General features: G+C 42.7%; 1 protein-coding gene across 1 annotated transcript in view; it reads right to left on the minus strand.

Moving 5' to 3' along the window:
• Positions 1-13875: 13875 nt before the first annotated feature.
• The window catches only part of mpp7b (MAGUK p55 scaffold protein 7b), a 56614-nt gene continuing 47754 nt past the window's right edge, over positions 13876-22735 (minus strand). Inside the window, exons 14-17 of the mRNA XM_053651864.1 lie at positions 21539-21632; positions 17095-17203; positions 16253-16396; positions 13876-14730 (exon numbers count right to left, since the gene is read on the minus strand). Coding sequence (XP_053507839.1) covers positions 14557-14730; positions 16253-16396; positions 17095-17203; positions 21539-21632 — 521 coding nt within the window. The 3' untranslated portion in view covers positions 13876-14556. The remainder of the gene's footprint in view (positions 14731-16252; positions 16397-17094; positions 17204-21538; positions 21633-22735) is intronic.

Below are 22735 nucleotides of genomic sequence, written 5' to 3' on the forward strand. Positions count from 1 at the left end.
TACACTCGTTCTCACGCTGCGGACAATTCGGAAATGCCAATCAGCCTACAACGCATGTCCGGATCGGGGGGAGGAGACCGGCGTACCCGGAGGAAACCCCCCATTTATACCTCAGCAATTTCATGATAATAATAAATTTTTTTTAAACCGATATGTTATCATTTTTATCCATTTATAGTTACTTTTAACGTCGTGGAACATCCTTGAAGCGGGTTTGTTCGGGTTATCACTTACGCTATGGCAGCTATAAACACTCGTTCCCTCACCAGCCTTGTTTTTTCTTTCTTTGAAAAGAAGAAGAAGAAGAAAAAAAGCACTCTGCCATGTTACTGAGACAAAAGGCAACACTACAGATTTCCTGTTCCAAAGCACTGACGCTGGAGACTCCTTCCATAAAAGCTCTAATCGTAATAATCATCATCTCACAGCTACTTGCGTATCACGACGCGAAGGGGAAAACGCGCGAGCAGGTGATGCAGGATATGAGAAATGAGTAAGAAAAACGAGAAAATGATGAGGATGAGGAAAACGTATTCCCAATGCTCGTAATGTCATTTTAAGTGTTAGAACAAGTAATATTACGAAACATTACTCATCCAGCCTGCCGTGATTTCATTTCCATGTGTGTGACCAGCGGGCCTGGCGTTTTTCTCGTCTCATAACGTCACATCACTAATCAACTATCTCCGAAGTTAAATCCCACGAAGTCCCTTTTGCGTCATGTTTTCTCGTAGCTAATAAATCACCGCCGGCCGAATATCACGCACCGGGTCCGGTAAACGGAGCCTGATGACCAGCTTAGATCAGCGCCATCTTCTTTGCCCATTAACCGAGGAGCAGCTTGATCGAGAGGGTTTACGTTTTTAGAAAGAAAAAAAAACAGCCCAAAAACAACACGGACGAAATTTGATAAATGATCTTTTCTCGCCTTACTTGAGATTTTACACCTGGTTTAATTTGAAGTCATGTGACCTTCAGAGTACGTTCATCAGATTTGATTTTACTTCTTTAATTCTGGAGTCGAGTTCTGCTTGATAGTGATGGTGTTCCTTACACAAATAACAGAGTGTTGTCTGGATTTGACCCGCTTGCCTCCTTCTGCATAGCAATCTTCAGGTCCTTCAATTCCTCTTTTAAATACGAACCTTGCAGGAAAGCACGGCGAGGTTTCATTCAGAATCACGGCAGGGGTTTTTTTTTCTTTCTTTTTTTTTTTCGAGGCAGTGTTATTTCAAGGGGTGCGTTCAAAACCCAATTTAAACAACCGTTCAGATTCGCTGTTACAATCTCTGGCAACTCGACTCTCCAGCCAGCTCTGGCCTCCAAAATGTCATTTAACTTTGGTTGTGAAGTGGGATTTTTCTGAGCGGCGCAATAACTAAACGAGACATTGTACATGAGGGAAAATGGAGTATTAATGGTGTAATACAGCTGTAAATGGACATCTTGTTTCCAGACTCGAGCCTGAGAACGATATTATTGGAGAAATAAGAGCTGGATTGATGCGATATACACTTAGAAGCATCCGCTTATCCATCTTTCTCACTTTTTTTTTTTTTAAATGCATTTCAATGCATTTTAAGGCAACTTTGTGGATTTAAAAAAAAAAACCCTGATTCGAAAGAGCCAATGCCTGGTGTGACTTTTTGCTTTGATGAATTGCCGTATGAACGCACAGGGTTGTGCCACATGTGCTCCCTAAAAATCCCTGGGTGTTTAAATACTGTAGTAACTATATCATATAATTATGACTTAGCCATCAATCATTCTTTTCATACTAATGCATCATTAACCCAACAAATAGTTCCCATATGTTCCTCCAAGCCCGAGTGCTTTCCCGTGGACTCTCGCTCCACATGTGTCCTTCACCTCACAGGCTTCTCCTTGTTTCATGGATCAGGTCATGTTTGTTAGTCAAGAAGCCCATCCATAATTCAATATTTGGAGACTCCGCAGGCTTTTCTCCATCGACCAGTTCCTGAGCGGTTCCTCAGCGGTTCCTGAGCAGACCTGTAAACACCACTTCAGGCTCTTTGAGTTACCACGGGACATAATCGAACCCGACAGCCACCGGCTCACTTGTCCCACTCCAGCTCTTCTTTGGAAGCTTTTTGGCGTGTTTTATGCGCGCGCGCGTGTGTGTGTGTGTGTGTGTGTTTATGTTCAGCCGTAACTCTGTACCGGAATCCCCTGTAGCACATTAACTTCTCCTTACTTAGCACCATGCTGATTTCCGCCCACGTACTATTTTATGGCTTTCATGCCCAATTGACGACATGAACCAGAGGAGAAGGACGTCCCCCCCCCCCAAAAAAAAAAACGTCTTGCCGTCTTGCTCGGTGCTCCTTATACCACGACGCTGTTGAATTCTCGAACTGCTGATTCATTTTCTATAACAGCAAATGCACTGATGGGGTTTATACTAAAGTGGTCCTTCTAATACATTATCTAATACATTATAGTGTATTAAATACTATATATTATATAGTATAATAGCATTATTTCTATTCACTAGTCACAGCTAAGTCCCAGGAACATGTATGCCACGTAGACACTCCACATATGACACATAAAACTGTTGTCATTTAAAAATAAAAAAACAAGTCATCGTCGATATGGTGATGTTTTCTGTAAACAGACGTTTATTTAACATTTAAGCCAGGAGAAGGAGTCTCCAGTGTCGGCGCTTTGTGAGCCATCCTTCGTAACGTTTTTATCTTATTCACTTTAAGAGAGAAAAGAAAAACGTCTGTTTACTGCTGCGATAACATACGTGATCGTTCATTAACGTTTATTAATAAATAGAAAATTGCCATGGTGTATGAGGAATAAAGCACTATATGAGGATGTGCTGTTATGGGGGGGGGGGGGGGGGAAAGAAAACACTTCAGGGTGGTTAGACTAACTCCGCTCTGTTCATTATTTTCCCATAAGAGCACGCCTCGAGTGTTTTATTCCTCACTAATTAAGACTCATCATGCTCCGTCTTTTACTAACGACGTACACGAGATGAAACGAACGCACCTGCAATTACAGCTCTCATTATTGTCAATCCGTGACTCTCCGGCCGCTCGGTCACGAGCCCAAATGGAACATAATGAGGCATGGAGCCGGTAATGAGTTTCCGGAAGGCGGTGAGAACGATGACGCTGTAATTCTCCAGCCCTGAAGTGAGTAGCTGTGCCAAGCTCCTGTTGGTCCAAGTGTGAAGCAGCTGCTTGGCCTTCGACATAACAGAGTGCCAACGTGATAAGTATAGAAACGTATGGATTATTCATTTATTTTCCACACATTAGGTCATTAATATCTTGGAAAGGATTTGGGCAACGCTACCTGACTTTACGTCGGCCTGGACTATAGTGTTTCATTTGGATTAATAGGCTCGGAGTTCATCATCCACCTTTTTACTGTCAAGTCTATTCATCACGACTAGAAAGCCTTCGGCGGCCTCCCGATATACTAACGCGTACCAAGCTAAACAAGCGAGAGGATAATCCTCCTCCATAGAAGGCCATCCAAAATGAAAGACCAGACATACAAATTAGGATATTTCGCTACAGAAAATGAATCTCCCCCCCACCACCACCGTCACTGTGGAATAACACAACATCTGGCTGTGAACGTAGGAATTTTGTAAGTTATTTTTTAGTTTAGCAGCTAGCGAGGCGATTTGTCTCGCAGACGCGCCAAGTTTTCCGACTTATATGTCGAAACAGTTAGAGCGGTTCGAGAATTTTCCACTATGAGATGAAGTCTGGCTGCTGTGGGAGTCAGAGTCCTGAGAGCTATACGTGTGTTTTGCGCTAAGAATGGCATCGAGTGTCACCACGGTGACGAAGCTAGGCCATACTACGAGCTGGGCGTGCTTTGATGATGCGTTCTGTTACGAGGGAAAAAGCACGCAAGAGAACTGACTAGCGAGGTAACTGATTGCTATTTACCTAGCTAACAAAAAAATGCTTTTTTTTTTGCGTCTTTGATGAATATTCATGAGCAGTAGGCGGTCCTAGTAAAAAGCTGTGGGTTCAAGAGGAATCAAAAAAGGCCGATTTACAATCATTTATTTGAAAAAGATTTTATTGCGGCCAATCTGACAACCGGTATCTAGGCTTACGTCCATTTTGCTACGCCACGTGTGAGGAAATCGCACTTATCTAGCGAGGATTTAGCCATCGTCAGGCAGACTGATTGTTTTTACCACTACATTTGTTAAACTGACTCTTGACTCAACACGATCGTTGCAGCAATATAACCTAGGCGAGAATAAACAGTAAATAAAAGCAGTTCCGAGTCGTTTTCGTGACGTATATTGATGATTTCTTAAAGTTGAAGTGTTCTACGCAGAAGAAACCTAATTTCCCAGAATTCAGCCTCATCAACATCCAAGGTTGTTGTTTTTTTTCCCCAGACCACCGGACATTTCAGATGACTTATATAAGTAATATTAGAGACCTGATCATGCTATAACTAGAGAACTTTTAGAGAACATTTATTTCAGGTTACTTGCATAAGGAGGCTACAGGGGGTGTTCGACTATCTTGTAGAAACGCTACTGGCTCCATGGAAGTGCTAGTGTGTTGCATGTGTCTAGTGCAGCCACCAGTTTCTGAAGCTCGCGAGATTAGAATGAAGAAATTAAAATGTTCAAGGCATGTGAAATGTTCTCTACAGTTCGGAAAATACCCTCTAAACGTACCATAAGTGGGCCATGAGAGTGTAAAAAGCCGCTCCAGGTGGCCTCGGGTTCTCTCACGGATCAGGAAAATAAACAGCCCTGAATCACTACACTGAGAATTCATACAAGCGAAAACGCTAAAGTCGCTGACTCGGACCTCCGCTGAGAATCCACAGGTCCAACCTAAACCGAGAGAGCCACCGGAGAGGAATCGGACCTGTCTCTCTCGGAGTTACACAGTGTTCATATCTGCTTCAGGGTTTAAACCTCACTATATTCTCACTTTCCTGTATCTCTTTCACGTGTAAGATCTAGCGAGGACATGACCCGAGAACACCCGGGAGAGGAAGTGTCCTGTTTTCGGAATCACGTCTCACTTAAAAATGGCCGTATTACAAGAGCCACATAAAACAGTGTTTTCCTTGGAAATCAGGTTCCGCCCCGTCCATGCCAAAACATACTCACTAAATCCATAGACGACGAAATGCTGGTTGTGACCACAATAAATAGTCCTCATTAGGGTTATATTTAAAGGGCATTAATTGCAGCCTTATTTCCGCAAAAAAACGGAGCATCATGGGAACTGACTCACCAATCTGTTTTCGATTTGTTTTTAATATATTTTTAATATAGGTTTCCTTTTCGTCAAGGATACATCCAAGCTTGTCAACGACGCCGTGTGACAAATGTATTTTTTGTTGTTTTAATTCGCTTCTAGAATGTGTAAACTTGAGTTAATACCAAATCTGTCAGTGTAAGCGGTCCAAAATCTCCAGAATCAGTTTAACCACAGACAGGAAACCCGGGATAAAGCCAGTTCTGCCCTCGCCCGTTCGGTGCCTGGATGCACACTTTAGGTTCGAAAGGGTTTATACGAAGAGAATCTACACCCTTGAATAATCAGCTTTGTTTCTTTAACGATCTTGCCGATTCGAACGACGAAGAACAAATATTATCTTTTCCCTTCAAAAGAAAAAAGTCGCGTTTCAAAGAATTCCCCTGCCTCAAAGAGTGCGCTGCGTCAAAGCATTAACAAGCACGCCGATCCAGAGCCGTAAAACAACGCTGGTCTGTCTGCGATCCGTCCCGATCCCACCGCAGCCATTATGCAGTTTACACGGCCATTTCCAAAGCGTACGTATATAATATATACATACTGTACACAGCGCCGGAGCCAGAGCTGAGGAAAAACACATTTTTGTAATCCCAGGTTTGGGCCATAGGGCCAACTGAGCGATTTTGGTCGGAGGTGAATGGGAGGTCTCCGTGGCTCTTTATGTCCTCTCTGGTTCTAGTCCATTAAACGTTGCAGGCCTGTTGCTCGGCTCGCACGCCACGCCGACGTCCTGCGCCGATACCGACCCGTCGGACGTTGCCGTAAAATCGCGTCCCAAAGAAAACAAGAGCGTTCCAGCATACCTTCATTATCATGCCAGTGTGCAGAAGGAGAAGGTAGGCAAGGTGAGAGTCTGAGGCCTGAGAACATGGAGTCTACACTTACATGATGTGTTTGTGTGCTTTGGAAAGGTGATTAATGAAATATCGCTACGGTCCAAGCTAAATTTCTGCACTTTTGAGAGAAAGTCCGTTGCGGGGAAAAAAAAACACGTTAGATGATGTTGGCAGACGTTGTTACGTTCTTCTTTGGAAAACCCCACGGTGAGGTTTGTAGAGGATGTATGGGAGCAGCCGGTGAGCTGGTTACCGTGGCGGCCCTACTGCTTCGCGATCACGTGATCATGAGAAACGGTTCCGGCTTCACGTGTAGAACGGTTTATCGCTCACCACGGCACAGTTGGAATCTTGATTCTGATTGGTTCAGTGGAAATCTATATTATTTAAATTTATATTAAACGCGCTTATTACTGTTTCTAGAATAGCAGCTCATTCGCAGAGAACTGAAATGGGAGTGTCAACGCAGTGTAACCGCCAGGCGTAAAGCTCAGGACGTAAAGTCTTCAGGACGTTACACTATAGGGAAATAATAGTTTGTTTATTTTCCAAAAACCGCGCGTCCAGAAGTCTTTTATTTCTCGTATACAGAGCAATTTGCCAACGATTACAATTTACACTAGTAACTAATGTAACGACACACCTTACTTTTTATCCGTTTATAGTTCAGGAATGTCCACGAAACAATACATACTTACACGGCGCTCTTTTTTTCTCTAATAAGCCAAATTCGTATAAATAGGACAAATCTATAATGAAAGCGATAGCTTGTTCCCAGACATTCCATAAAATGTAACTATAAATGGATAAAAAACAAACAAACAACACAACGTTATGACAACGTTATTTAATAATAAAATAAATGATCATTGCTGTTGTATAAGAATAAGAATAAGGCTTCGGGGTAGTAAGCGTAGCTCATTGTACGTCATTACACCACCCTGTTGTTGATTATTTTCCTATAATGGCTCGTGTTTTCTTTCTGTCTTACTTCTTATTAGGGATCGGATGGTGTACACAGTGTTACTGATTGTGACTCAGAGGCTATAAGAGAAATCGTCGGTCTCCGTTATAGTGCGTGAGGTTAGATTTCAGTGGAGGTTCTCGCATAAAAGCAACTGAATCGTTTAGAAAGATGGCAGAAGACGCAGATTTGCTCCGAGTCACGTGGTGCGGTCGTTGTTGGGGGGTTGTTTCCCCCCCCCCCCCCCCCCGCTCAGCTGCCATTCGATTTCGTTTGCGTCTCCTGCGAGGAGGGTCCCCCCTTTGAATCCGCTCTAATTGGTTTTGAATGTGTTTACACTATCCACGGTCACGTTTCAAAGCGCCCGCGAGTGCTTGACGTGTTTTCATTCATAGCTTCCACGAGCGTATTTAATCAAAAATGTCCAGCTGTCAGAATAATTACACGCTTGGGCAGCATGTCGTCTTGCTTTTTTTTTTGTTGTTGTTGTCGTTGTTTTTTTTAAATTATTATTCTCTTTTTTTTTCTTTTTCAAAACAAGAATCCGGATGTTTATTTCGTGTAGGAATGCCGTCGAAACAAACGTCGCAATCGGAACCAGAGCGAGAACGCACCTGCCCACCCCCCCCCCCCTTTTTTTTTTTTTTTTTTTTTTTTTTTTTTTTTTTTTTTTTTTTGGCTAGCTGGACAGAACGCGTGAACACGTGCAGAACATATCTAAGCTCTGAGAAGGCCAGTGGGTTTGTTCTAATCCACATGCGGTCGATCCCAGGAGGGCGTAATTACCGAGCCGTTTACGCGTCGAGGCAAACACTACGATACCACAAAGTAGGACGAGTTTATAAAAACGCTAAATAAAGCACTTAGCTGGTACAAAAGGAACCTTGTTTCTGCTGCTTGAAATGTTTGAAATCAAATGTCAGCTTCCTGAAGAGAACTCCCCCCCCCCCCCCTTTTTGCCATTACAATATTACACCGTTGATTCATCGGCTTTATAGAAACAGTCTGATTGCGTGAGTTTGGCTGCAGGACGTGATGACAACTGGAGGCATGCGTCTGTTTAATCTGTCATATTCGGTAAACTTGAGGTCTTTTAACTTTCATCGAACAAACGGCGATTCATTTTAGAGTTTTTTTCTTTTTTTTTCTTCATGAAAAAAAAAAACCAACGTGCAATATGACTGATTCAAACTCTCGGAATGAACAGATTGACATCGAAGCACCCGTCATCGAAGGAGGGATTCTGATTAACCCCATATAAACAGCCGCTGTTTCGGTACGATTTTCTCAACATCTTCGCGGTTTCATCTCCCTGCTGAAGTCGTGAACCTCAAAGCGCTTAGAAAACAATTACGGGATCTCGTTGTTGGAAGGTATAGATCAAGAGAGCGCTTCGAAAGAATTTCCAAGACATTAGATGTACCGTGAAACACCGTGAAGGCCATCATCGACAGATGGAGAAAATGGGGCAGCTTAGTGGACATTAAGAAGGACAGTTCAGGACAGTTCAGGACAGTTCCTCCGAAACAGACAGGAAGAAAACTTACCCAGAGACCTACAGCAACATTAAAGGAGCTGCAGGAATATCCGGCCACTTCCTGCACGGAACAACAATCTCTCATATTCACATCTTCACATCTGGGCTACAGGTCAGAGTGGCTAGACCACGCCCTATTTCACGAAAAGAAAAGAAAAAAAAAGCCCAAGCCTGCCTAAATCACCTCAAATCCTGTGGGAAAATGTGTTATGGTCTGAAGAGACCAAAGTAGAACTTTTTTGGGCGTATTTCAAAATGTTTTCTTTGTGACAGCTTAGCACCCAAAGAAGCATGGTGGTGGCAGCATTGTGTTTTGGTTCTGCTTCTTTTCAGCTAGCCCTGAGGCTCTAGTCAAGATAGAGAGAATCACGGATAGCTCCAAATACCAATCTGTTTTGGCACAAAATCTGAAGCTGTCTGTACGAACCGAAGCACAAATCCATGTACAAAGGAACGGTTTCCGAAGAACGCGATCGGTGTTTCGGATCGGCCCAGTCAGAGCCCGGATCTAAATCCTATAAAAAACGATCCCCTCACAATCTGATAGAACTGGAGCATTTTTGCAAGGAAGAGCGGAATAAAATTGCCAATACAAGACGTGCTACGTTGGTAGACTCGTACCTTAAAAGACTGAGTGCTGTAGTACAAGTAAAAGGTGCCTTAAGTATTAGTTAGGGGGTGTACATACTTGTGCAACCAGGTTATTGTCATTTCTTCTATTGACCATTTTTGTTGGTCGCTATATCACATTAAAGGTGGAAAAAGATCTGACACGATTCATCTTGGTTTCTTTAACTTTAACAGAGGTGTGTAGACTTTTATTTATTTATCTATTTATTTATTTATTTATTTATTTATTTGAAATATCCAGTGTATTTTTGAAATCCAACCACATTGCCCTTAAAGTGCAATTAAAGTTGCAGCGATTTTATCTGTTAAATGAAACCGGCTTTTTATTATTATTATTATTATTATTATTATTATTATTTTTATTTTTTTTGGAGATCGTTAATATGCCGTTATTCTCAAGTGAGCGACTTGTTTTTATCTATAGTCTGTAAATATTTTCATAGAAAGAAGAAGAAGAAGAAAAAAAAAAAAACCCCACCAATCTTCTGAATAATTACACACTTGTTCAGCAGCTCTACTCCTTTCTTCGAGAGAACTTTCTGGAAGAACCTTGTCCAGGTACGTAGCATGGTATTGGCAGCAGAGGCGCACGCACACACACACACACACACACACACACACACACACACACACACACACAGACCATGTTGTCCAATAGAAAGTGCGGCCCATTGGCACCCATTTCATCCATTCAGTCTCTGGGCCAGATTTATTTAATATATATATATATATATATATATATATATATATATATATATATATATATATATATATATATATATATATTAGCACATCTGAAAATGGTTTGCATTTGCAATTTCAGTAGCGTGATCAATGTCTGGTGTGATGTGGCGAACAGCTCAACCGATCACTGTCTCCGCTCCACGGGTGTGAGCCGTGACTGCGCTAAACGCGTTTAGAAATCAGGCGCCATTCGTCACACTGCATCAGCCTCCTTAAAGTGTTATATTTGGCTCAGTTCGCATGAATTCACATCAAATGACCTTATCCATTAGTAATTAGACAGTGTAAACAGAGTGCTGGGATCGCTCTTTTTCACCTGGCGGGCCACTAATAGCACTCCTGTTCCACTCTCATTAAAATGGAAGATTGTTTCTTTGTACTGGCTCGAGCTCAGGTACGCTTTAGGGAACTGATGCAATTCGTTAAACTACAAGACAACAAACGCACGTCACGATCATAATAAAACAAATAATATACCCCAGTCAGTGCTGAGTACAATGACTGTAATAGCTATTGAGGTAAGACAAAAACACACTCACGGACCACGGTTCAGCCAGCGCATATGCCTGGGTTTATTTTATTCTTTTTTTAACAGAACGTGTGTGGACGATTCAAAACACTCCCGCCTGGCCGGTCAGATAGCCTTTTAATAGGGATGACATCAGCCTGTAAAGGAACCTGACCTCTCGTAAAGCCACAAACCTCGGGCTCCATGCCTTCCTCCGATTTTCCTCACAAAACCAGACGCGTGCAGTATCTGAAGCATCTCCAGATCTTCCGCTCGTTCTCCTCACGTTCTCCTGCGCCGGACGATTGTAAATCGATTACCAGAGTTTACCTACGTAAGACTGCACCGGCTGACGCTGATGTTTCTTTACTTTACTCGAGTAAAAATGCAGCTACTCGTCCGAACACACCCTCTGGTAAACGTTTTCTTCAAAGTAGAAAAGAAGCGTAAACTCTTAACTTTACTTAAAAGAGTATACGAGTAAATAAATAAATAAATAAATAAATTTAAAAAGTCTCGATTTTGATAAATCAGTGCGTCTTTTACCAAGGAACCGAGAGAATGCGGGAAAACGTTACCTAAAATACCGACTTACAACAGCCTTATGTCTAATCTCTCACGTGTTAGCTAGCATGCTAATAATAACTCTAACTGAATGCTAACAGCTAGCGTACACTGATGAATACAGTCTGTGGAGCAGCAGATAGATTACAGTGATGGGTATTAAGTCTCATTACCTAAAACTTTACCTAAAACACTGACTTACAACAGCCTCATGTCTAATCTCTCACGTGTTAGCTAGTATGCTAATAATAACTCTAACTGAATGCTTGCTAACAGCTAGCGTACACTGATAAATACAGTCTGTGTAGCAGCAGATAGATTACAGTGATGCGTATTAAGTGTCATTCTGTCTGCCATCTGTTAAAGTTTAGCTGTGTTAGGACTTCTTTAACGCCGCCTGATGCTAAAACGGCGCCGTATAACTCTAGGAAAATGTAGTGTAAAGTAGAGATACTTGAAAACCAGACTTGCGTAATAGTATTTGAGTGGAGGAGCTGGACTTCAGGGGTATTCAGCTAAAACTTCCAATTGAAGGTCCAATTACAGCCACTAGCATGACTGAATAGTGACAACATTTACCTTGTAAAGCTTAACCATTAGTGAATAGCTCATGGCTATAAACAAATATGTTTTGCTCATAAGTGACTAGCGCTACATGGATCCGAAGAGACATGGGTTGAACTCTGGGGAAATAAATGCATACTACACAGTTTCTCCCTAATTCAGACCTTCCCAGCCCCTGTTATATGACTACCAGGGAGGGTGAAGGCTACCACGTTCTTCCTCCGAGACCTGTAGCTAGCTAGGTTGACCGCAGCAAGGAATCTGCTACAGATGACAGAACGGTTTATGTTTAAAAACTAGAGTCGCTGAACAACTATATTGCGTACATGTTCATCTGCTCTGTACGACAGTACAGTGTTTTTGTTATATTCACATCCGGACCGTGGTCCACCGGTTGACCCGGATAACCAAGTTATAGCTTTATCTATAAGGATAAAAGTCCTCAATGGGATTTTCTTCAAAATGTAAAGCATTATACTTAGAACCTTACTCGTAGAGGAATAACTATACTATGGCTAATATTGCTAAAATCCCAATTTCCTACCAACAGATTCCTCAAAAACGAAAATGTCTGATGGTCAAATGCCACATATAGGATTTGGAATCAAACTCCAAGGATATATTATTAAATAAATATACAAAAAACAATTCAGTTAATTCAATACATAATTTGGACTCTCTTTTCATTCTGGCCTCGCTCGAATGTACATAAAAAAAAAAAAAAAAAAAAAATCAGGTATAAGTGGGCTTTCCTCTCCATTGTCCCACCCAGGCATCCAGCCAAAGTGACCCGACTAACTCCCTAGTCGCTCTTTAATTCTATTTTAATATACTAAGTAGTTCCTCCTCTGGCTTAGAGAAGTCCAACTGGCTCCTAATTCAACTGCTCTGTTTCACCTCACCTCTACCAGATCAAACTCTTCCGAGGAAAAACCCAAAAAGACTTCAATAACTATTGACCCTTTTGCCTTTCCGTACAAGCGCACAAAACGAATGCTGATCTATCAGGAGGTGCTTTGTGCTTCGGAGTAATGGATCAATTTCTCCATCAATTACTCCAACTCTAAACACCGAGGCAACGTTACGCAGAAGACCGAGATGCATGTAAATCATCGTAAGCCTCAGGCCATGCTCAGCATCAGAAGCGAATTGGAAATGCGTCTGTGCTTCAATGGAAACGTCTGGTGCACGTACACTGAAGCTACCTGGATGTGTTTCAGAGGGCTTCATCCAGAGTTCACTCCTGTAGTCACGAGTTAAGAGCGATGATCGTGGCCTTGCTCTACCCCACTTAATCCAAATCGGGAACACATCTTGTTATGGAGAGTCTAGGTCTGCTTGCAATTAATGTCCAAACATGAGCTATGGCAGTACACAAAAAAAAAAAAAAAAAAAAAGCAGCGGGAGTGAAGGAGTAGCGCATTTACGTTCGAGAACGGTATCGAGACATGGAATCATCATGAACGTTTGCTTTCCAGTGCAACGGTAATGCGCAGCGATTTCCCACAACGTAACGGGATCATAACAAACAAAAGAACTCGCCCGGACAGTTTATCAGCTTTCAATTACAGCGTTCTGTCTCTGTATACGTCCAAACAGGACAAAGACGAGTCAGCGCACGGTTTTTACGCCATCGGTTCACGTGACACGAATTCCACAGTTTTAATCATCAAGCTCATGTTTTCCGGAATCCGGTCGATTTCCTTCGCTCTGCTCCGCCAGTTCAGAGCCAGTTAAAGCCAGATCGTTACTGACGACTGTAGTAGAATTAGCAGCCGCATTCGTCCTCTATAACCTTGTCGTAGTTAATATAGCAAGATATGAACTCTGTTGGATTTTTGATTGCGTTTGGCCAGAAAGTTGATTCATATTCTCTGAGAGCAGCTCTGACAGTAGTGCAGCTGCAATCCACAGGTAGAAATGAATGCGCTCGTTCTAATATGTCATCGTTTCTATAGTAACGGCTCATTCACAGGGACTTGTACGGTGAACGCCCATAAACGGATGGAGAAAAAAAAAAAACAACAATCAGTCGATGTAATTACAGATACGCTGAATTTTTATTTATTTATTAAATATTAATGGAAGGAATCTTCAGCGTCAGAGCTTTGTAACAATCAGAGATAAAGCGAAGTTTTCCGACACGGGGATTTTCTACAGGACATTCCACAGCAATAACTGTAACTATAAATGGATAAAAATGACATGTCGGGTTTTTAAAAAAAATTTTAAAAAATCCTTTAGTGCAAGAATGATTACATTTTACATAAAAAATGTTTTTATTTAATGGATTTTTATTAGTTTCGAGTAATACTAATTTTGTTGAGGGGGAGTTGTTGGTAAATTGTTGCCGTATGGCAACAACGTGCCATGGTGGAAAGTATCATATAGTCAAAAATAACACAAAATCGTTGAGATTACAATTACAATTACTGCTTTTACCACATAGTAAGCATGTAAAAGTTATATCGTCTAGAAAAGAATTACAGTTGTGGATGGATTTACTCCAAAATACATACTCCAAAAAAATCAGATATAAACATGTTTTGGGTCTTTCAGTTCATTCTCTTTAATTCTCTTTAATAAAGGAATACATTTAAGAGGAATAAAACAGGTCAGGAAGTGAAGTTGAAGGAAAAGAATTAACTTCAGGCGGATAACGAGCGACTCCACGTCCGGACACTATCACGTTGTTGATTTATTTTCCTATAACTACGCAGTTTAAACCATTTTGAGATCCAGTGTGTGTCCTTTGGTGGGGATTTTCATTAAATCCCTGGGCCTGGATCATCACTGATGATTCTCTTCTCAAACGAGCAACTAATTAGTAACAAACGTTACTGATCTTACGTTCTTTTTCCACGTCGGGTTAATACTGGCGAAAACCAAACAGCTTATGCATGACACTTCACCGTTTTTTAAACCCATATTTTGGGGATCCAATTCCTTTCCTTTTCAAGCTTCTTCAGTCCAGCTCTTAGTTCAGTGAACACCATGGCCAGATCGTCGTTGATGATGATCTTCTCGAATAAGTAGCCGTATTCGTCCTCCATCTCCTGCGCGGTGTTGATCATGTCCTCAAAGTCTGCCTCCTGTAAAGTGTGGGAGAGATGAGTTACACAGCTGTACAGAATTAGCTTAGGAATTAATGAACTGCGCGGCTAAGTTTAATGCAGCTAACGTGGATCTTGTTAGGCTAGCGCTAGGTCCAACAATGACAGCGCCCGCCATATTTAAAAAACGGAAAATGACGATTTATGGATTCGCAAAACTGCACACGCTACGGTAAGACCCATCTTGCTCATAAATATGTCCGGATCGTTCTCATAAAGGTATTTCATTTCGTAGTTGAACCATCATGTGTCGTATTGGATTGGAGTGGATCGGTCAGGAGACCGTAAAAACAGACAGAGTCAGAGCTAGAGTTAGATCACGACCAAAGTCCAGTGTTCAAATAGTTTTTGTTAAATCACAGAATCTGGAAAGATCCAGGTGTGTAGAATGGCCTTCAAGGGTTTTTTAAAAATTTTTTATATAAGACCCTGGGGTGGCTTTAGGTGCTCCAGCATGAGTGATCACAGCATGATCCATATGGCTCTCATTGGGGTTCCTCTCCATCCAGACCCCGCAACCCCCTCCCCCCCAACTTCCGTCTTTCTACCCAACAAAAATCCCACGAAGCCAGCGGAGAGGGCAGGAGAACCTGTTTCGTTGTTCTCCGAGAACACCTGCAGCCCACCCTGGAGTGGTTTTAAAGAAGACCTTTGCCATGAAAAGTCAGTAAGGCCCCCCCAAAAAATAGTTGAGATGCACTCCATGTCTGGTGTGTACATGACTATTTCAACACGGTACCATGTTATATTCTGTGATGTGTTGGAAATGTGGACCTTGCAGATTATATCGTAGAGGGTGGAGTGGGGTGGGGTGGGGTGGGGTGGGGTGGGGGGCTATTTCTTCAGACAATCTACTGTGCAACTACTGTTTTAAAACTCATCTATTCGTTGTTACATATGCATATCCAATGTTACCACCTTTAGCTAGAAGCTACTATAGCGTTCTCTATCCTGATCGATCAGAAGGTGCTGATTATTATTATTATTATTATTATTATTGTTTATATTTATGGGATTCTTTTGTACTTGTACAGTGGACGCGCCGTGCATTTGAATCCAACGAATCTGGGAAAATGTACCTTCTCTGGCTTCTCTTTCCTTTTTCTTTCCATCGACACACCTAGTGCGGGTTTACGGCTCTCCGTGTTGCTGTCATCCGCTTATCTAGCTTCGTTTAAAAACATTCGGGACCTAACTGAGCGTTCATTAGTTACAAATTCAGACCCAAACAGCATTCATACAGGAATGTCTTTCTATGTCGCATTGTATTGGACGAATTTGCTTCAAATCTGTGCTCATGGACAGCCCTCTAGGCGGACACCTGCCCCAAAGGCCCGGTGTTTGAATACGTGCCGATGTGTGATACGGTCTGTGTACTAAACGGTCCTACAGAGTCCGGTGTTCCTGTTAGGAAATCAATTCAGCTACAATTCCACAAATGAAAGACACATTCCTTTATAGTCGAACATGGCGAAAGCATTACGGATTGACCTGGCCTTACCATAAACGTCCTCGTTGGCACCGGTTCATCACAGCTGGCCAGGATTTTCGCTTTTCTCCGGCTGAGCCTCAGCTGTTCTATGGCTGGAGGCTTGACGAACGTAACATACGGTTTGAATTCTGTTGTGTACAACAACTTTACAGCCTTCAGACAAGACGAGAAAACAGTTTGGTTAGCATATTAGGAGATATTTGCTACGTTAGTCATTAAATCGTTAAACTGGCATCCGCCGTGCTGACGAGAGCTCTGCTTTTGTTTCCATTCGGGCCCCGCGCCGTGCCGACTTCGGTGCCTGCTTCCCTCGTCAGCCGTCGTGCCGTTTCAATTCCTAATACCGCAGTTTCATTTCTCCTCGTTGCACCAGATACAAAATAACAAAGCCATGAAGAGGAGAAAAACTTCATGGAACATTTGACCAAGGCAGTGCAGGATGGTGCTGTGTGAGGCTCGCGCCATCATTTCATATATGATGCCTGTGGTGTGTGTTCAGTAATAGAGTGAGAATGTTGCTATAAATGTTACAAGCTGGTGAAAAATAATCACACCAGAGGAAATGTACCAACTGGAGAGGGGCTGACAGAAGCTCCCCGACCAGAATGACATAATTCCTGCCCTTGCCCTCAGCTCCAAAATCAACAAACATGACATGTAATATAGTCCTCTCTCTCTCTCTCTCTCTCTCTCTTTCTCTCTCTCTCTCAGCGTGTGTGTATGTGTGTGTAGCAGATCTGAAGGACTTGTCATGATCAGCATGTTTGTACCAACTCTTTAATAAGCAGTTATGGAATAATACAGGGCTTCTCTTCCATTGATCCATTTAAGGCTGAGGTTCGACCACTCACATGGGGCTCCACATCCAGCAAGCACACCTTGCGCTCCGCTAGAACCTCGCGGACCGAATCCAGGCTGGTGCCGTAGTAATTCCCGCCGTGTCCTCCGTACTCTATAAACCTGTCCGTGGGCAGTTTGGAGCAGGAATTATACATGGGAATAACCATGGACCTGTTGGTCTGGCAGCCAAGGGATCTGAACTAATAATCTGTCTTACGAGCACAGAACCTTAAACCCTGAGCTACTATATAAAGTGCTTAGAGTAGCTCTGGACATTCATTTTAAAGCATTTAAATTACACTTTGCTTGCGAAATTAGAATGAAGGAAATCTGGAGGCAGGACTAGAACAGAAACACTAGCACAAAAACTCAAAACAAAACATGAAATCAGAGCTCGTCAGTGCTCAGAGAGGAAATTCAGGATAGGAATTTAAGCAAGAATAAATAGTTTTCTAGACTTTAATATGAATATAGTACAAAAGAAGAGCTACGCCCATTAAACCCACCCGTTTTAAGGTCTTACCCTTAAAGGCGAAGTCTACAACTTTAAAGACAGAACGTTTTTTTTTTTTTTTTGTTACACACATTTTTAATTAAATATCTTCCCAGAAGAGCGAAACCACAAACATCGAACCGATCGGGACGAGGAGGCGTGTCCACGTGCCTGTCGATTCAGAAAATTTCCTGCACGAGCTTTCAAATGTTCTAGTCCGGATCGGTTTGGGTTTTTGAGTTTCAAAAACGACCGCCGACCAAAATGAAGGACTATACCTTTAACTTCTCCTAACTTGCATGTGCCAGACCTTACAGAGTTGTACCCGTGACACCGTGTCGACACGAGAATATCCAGAGCTTTAGGAAGTTTACACGTAATCCTGAGCTCGGCCCCCGATCCGTCATCACCTTTGACTGACAGATCTCTGTTAAAGTGTGGAAACTGGAGCCGAAACGCTCGCATGTCATATGAACTGCAGCCAGATTCGACTGTGGTCAGTTTCGCCGCACTCATCCGCTTGCACGTAAATGTGGCACGCGAGAGCGGTAAAGCTCTCGGTCTGATCTAAACGTGCATGTACGCGGCGAGGGGAAACTGGGAAACGGCCCAAACCGTCGTCGAGCTGCCACATCTTACTCCTCTCATCTCGTGTTCTGGTTTCACGTTTTGAGATAATAACGCTCCGGCTTCCACCGTAAGCGGGTAGCGCGATCGTTTGAAGTAGGTCGTAGCGTACTTTCAGGAGATCATGCTTCCAGACATTTTGGCACTGTGCGGCTTTTTATCTAATCTGCAATGTTACACTTTAAATTGGAGCCACCTGTCTGGGCCATCTCTTTGGAGGGAGGGTGCCAAAACTTCCTGTACAAGCCTCGTGAGGAAGATAAAGCATGAAAATGCAACGTTTTCCATAAGATTGTCAGTTTAGCGCAGAAAACAAGCCAATTCGTCGCTTTGGCACTGGAATCCATGGATTATCCGATTTTGAAACGAAGCGAACGGGTAACTGTTTTAAATTCAGCCACGCACACAAAAACGCATTTCACGGCGCATGAATCATTCTTACAGTGGGCGCAATTTTTCCATCATTTTCCTGTAGGAATATATATTCTGTTTAAACGATGACCTGAAATTGCTTATTGTTGTGTAAGTGTTTTAAAGTGTGCTTCTTTTGTCTCCGACTCCAACGTCTTGGACGTTCAACGTCGGAACCCTTGGGCAGACGGAATTTCAGCGTGGAACCCTCCTGAAATATTTGAGGACAGTTCCAAATGCTTCTATCTAGTCGAGTAACATACAGTGCATCCGGAAAGTATTCACAGCGCTTCACTTTTTCCACATTTTGTTATGTTACAGCCTTATTCCAGAATGGATCACATTCATTATTTTCCTCAAAATTCTACAAACAATACCCCGTGATGACGACGTGAAAGAAGTTTGTTTGAAATCACGTGTACATCAGTATTCACAGCCTTTGCCATGACACTCATAATTGAGCTCAGGTGCATCCTGTTTCCGCTGATCATCCTTGAGATGTTTCTACGACTCGATTGGAGTCCACCTGTGGTAAATTCAGCTGATTGGACATGATTTGGAAAGGCGCACACCTGTCTAGATAAGGTCCCACAGTTAACAATGCATGTCAGAGCACAAACCAAGCCATGAAGTCCAAGGAACTGCCTGTAGACCTCCGAGACAGGATTGTATCGAGGCACAGATCTGGAGAAGGGTACAGAAACATTTCTGCAGCATTGAAGGTCCCAATGAGCACAGTGACCTCCATCATCCGTAAATGGAAGAAGTTCGGAACCGGCAGGACCAAACTGAGGGATCGGGGGAGAAGGGCCTTGGTCGGGGAGGTGACCAAAAACCCGATGGTCACTCTGACAGAGCTCCAGCGTGTCTCTGTGGAGAGAGGAGAACCTTCCAGAAGAACAGCCATCTCTGCAGCGCTCCACCAATCAGGCCTGTATGGTAGAGTGGCCAGACGGAAGCCACTCCTCAGTAAAAGGCACACGACAGCCCACCTGGAGTTTGCCAAAAGGCACCTGAAGGACTCTCAGACCAAGACAAAGATTGAACTCTTTGGCCTGAATGGCAAGTGTCATGTCTGGAGGAAACCAGGCACCACTCATCACCTGGCCAATACCATCCCTACAGTGAAGCATGGTGGTGGCAGCATCATGCTGTGGGGATGTTTTTCAGCGGCAGGAACTGGGAGACTAGTCCGGATCGAGGGAAAGATGAATGCAGCAATATACAGAGACATCCTTGATGAAAACCTGCAGTGAAGCGCTGTGAATACTTTCCGGATGCACTGTAACACGTACAGCGCAAATGGTTATATACAATACGTGTCGATATCGTCGTTTCGTCGCGATAATAATGTTCGTAAAAAGGTCAACAAACTCATCCTCCATACTGACTTTCCCCACATCGGATCGACGCGTCTCTTAGTTTGTTTGCTCGCATTTAATCGGCTACCACTTGCTCTGGATGAGAAACCCGAATCGACCAATCAGAATCATGCATTTCTGCATCCCGTTTCTGTTTGAAAGCTACTAGCTACAGCTAGCTATGTACGCTAGCTATGTGCAGAAGCAGTAACGTGAGGATAATCTATACACTGAAAACAAAAACACAAGCAAGCCCAGGAAGCACAGAATCAAAGAAGGCCGGTAATGTGCGCTTACGAGACTGAACGAGTCTTCACGAGGGTATATAACAGAAACTAATCGAAGGAGGAAGACGGAACAGGTGCACACGTTAGGTAAGAGACTAATGACCGGACACGGCGTACGAAAGATGAACTGAAGGGTAAAGATGTATTTTTTTCACTCTATTACTAGCATGTAATCGAATCATTTTCAGTACAACTGTCAGAAAAGGTATTTTAATTCATATCCCTATTACTGTTATTAATATGGCAGGATCGTTCGATTTCCTAGAATTCGCCACACACGACTCTAACTAGGATAAAGTGGTTACTGAAGATTCCCGAATGAATATTTCCTCATCCCATCCATTCCCAAAGTTCATTCCTGGCTCCAACTGTACTTCTGGATATTCTTCTGCTTATTGGAGATGAGTGTAATTTACTGCAGAGAATTCAAAACACAGACTTCGCTTTAGTCCTCTGTTCTGGTACGGTACGATTCGGGTTTTGCTGCTTGCTTTACCAGAGACTGTACCACGATGACTCGCTCCACGTCCCGACGAACGAGGAACAAAAATACGGATTCAAACCGCAGAGGACGCTTAAAATAGTCCATCCGTTCAATAGAACGCGACACCGCTCGTGCGTGCGTGCTTTAGACTTTTTCCGTCTGCTTTCGAGTGAAATCCAGGCAAGTGGATATTTCCTGTCAGTTTCTGGTCACGAACGTCACGACTCTTTAAAAAAAAAAAACCCCTAAAAAATGGTGTGTGATGTGAATTCCAGGAGAATCTTTGAAGTCTGAAGCAGAGCTATTGGTCAGAATATCGGTGAAGGGTTTTGATTGATGGGCAAAGCAAAGAAACTGTTAATTAGTAGACGAAGATCTATATTTGGTACATTTGCTCATTCTAAACTCAACCCGGTTACTCTCGACCGTGTTCCTCCTGTAAGAGCCTTAAGAACGCATTTCTAAATTTTTAACTGCATGTTGTGCTAGATCCAATGTCGAAAAATGATTTTAAGAGCCTAATTATACGAATGGAATTCAAACCTTCCTGGATACAGACGGGTTACGGTTCTATGCTAGTAATTGTAGGGCGGTGAGTTCAAATCCCAGGAGTGCCAGAGGACAACGGTTAGCCCTCAAAGCAAGGACTCTGAGGCAAATTCGTAGAAATTAGAACACAGATCGATGTCATTCGTTTCCATAGGAACAGAGTCGCACTCTGGAAGGATCTCGTTCGCATAAGGTGAAACATTGAAAGGATCGAATGTAAAAACACGTGGCGTTGAGACTCACTCGTGGTTGAGGATATCGTTTTCAAAGGCACGTCTGGAGACGAAATGGTAGTCCACGCCTTCTCGCTCGTGTTTTCTGCGCTCACGGGTCGTGTCTGTGGAAATGAGAAGGAATACTTACCCCCTTACATCCTTAAATACTGCAAAATGATTACAGATGTATAGTTTTGTACATTTATTGAACTCATTTATATAGCTTTATTGTTCATTGAAACGGCAATGTAATTTCTAGCCGGTGTACGGCGGCTGTTATTATTATTATTATTATCATTATTATTATTATTATTATTATTATTATTATTATTATTGTTTGCATTCTTTACCATTTTGTTATCAGGATTTAATAATTTTTAAAAAATAGCGATGTCCTGAATCAGTGTTTGCTCTAACTATGGAAAGACGAGTGCCAGTCAACTACTTTTTTGAATTAGATAGATAGATAGATAGATAGATAGGGTTAGCACGTTCGCCTCACACCTCCAGGGTCGGGGGTTCGATTCCCACCGTGGCCTTGTGTGTGCGGAATTTGCATGTTCTTCCCGTGCTGCGGGGGTTTCCTCCGGGTACTCCGGTTTCCTCCCCCAGTCCAAAGACATGCATGGTAGGCTGATTGGCATGTCCAAAGTGTCCGTAGTGTATGAACGGGTGTGTGAGTGTGTATGTGATTGTGCCCTGCGATGGATTGGCACCCTGTCCAGGGTGTACCCCACCTTGTGCCCGATGCTCCCTGGGATAGGCTCCAGGTTCCCCTGCGACCCTGAAGAAGGAGTAAGCGGTATAGAAGATGGATGGATAGATAGAAGTAATAAAATAGCAAGTTGAACTTCATCGACGGGGACGCCTCCGCCACTAACAAGTCTAGTTATTCTTATTACTAATTTGTATGCCTGAAATACCCTTAAAACATACTTCAAATATTAAAGAAGCTAGTGAAGAAGAAAAAAAACCCAAACCATTTAAGACATTTGACCTTGCTGTGACCTTGATCCTGTTTGGATCACTTCCAAACTCTAATCAGTTCCATTTTCTGGTTACAACGATAATTCTATATTAATCCTACGAACATTCAACCACTCGCTCTTTAGATATCGCGCTAGCATCGTAGCTAGCCAAAAATGGGCCTTGACTTTCCTGAACATGAATGTAGTCGGAGGCATAAAAATAGAAATATTCCTTAAAACTGTAGCCGTGCGAACAA

The sequence above is a fragment of the Ictalurus furcatus genome, chromosome 20 (assembly GCF_023375685.1).
Source record: "Ictalurus furcatus strain D&B chromosome 20, Billie_1.0, whole genome shotgun sequence".
Lineage (NCBI taxonomy): Eukaryota > Metazoa > Chordata > Actinopteri > Siluriformes > Ictaluridae > Ictalurus > Ictalurus furcatus.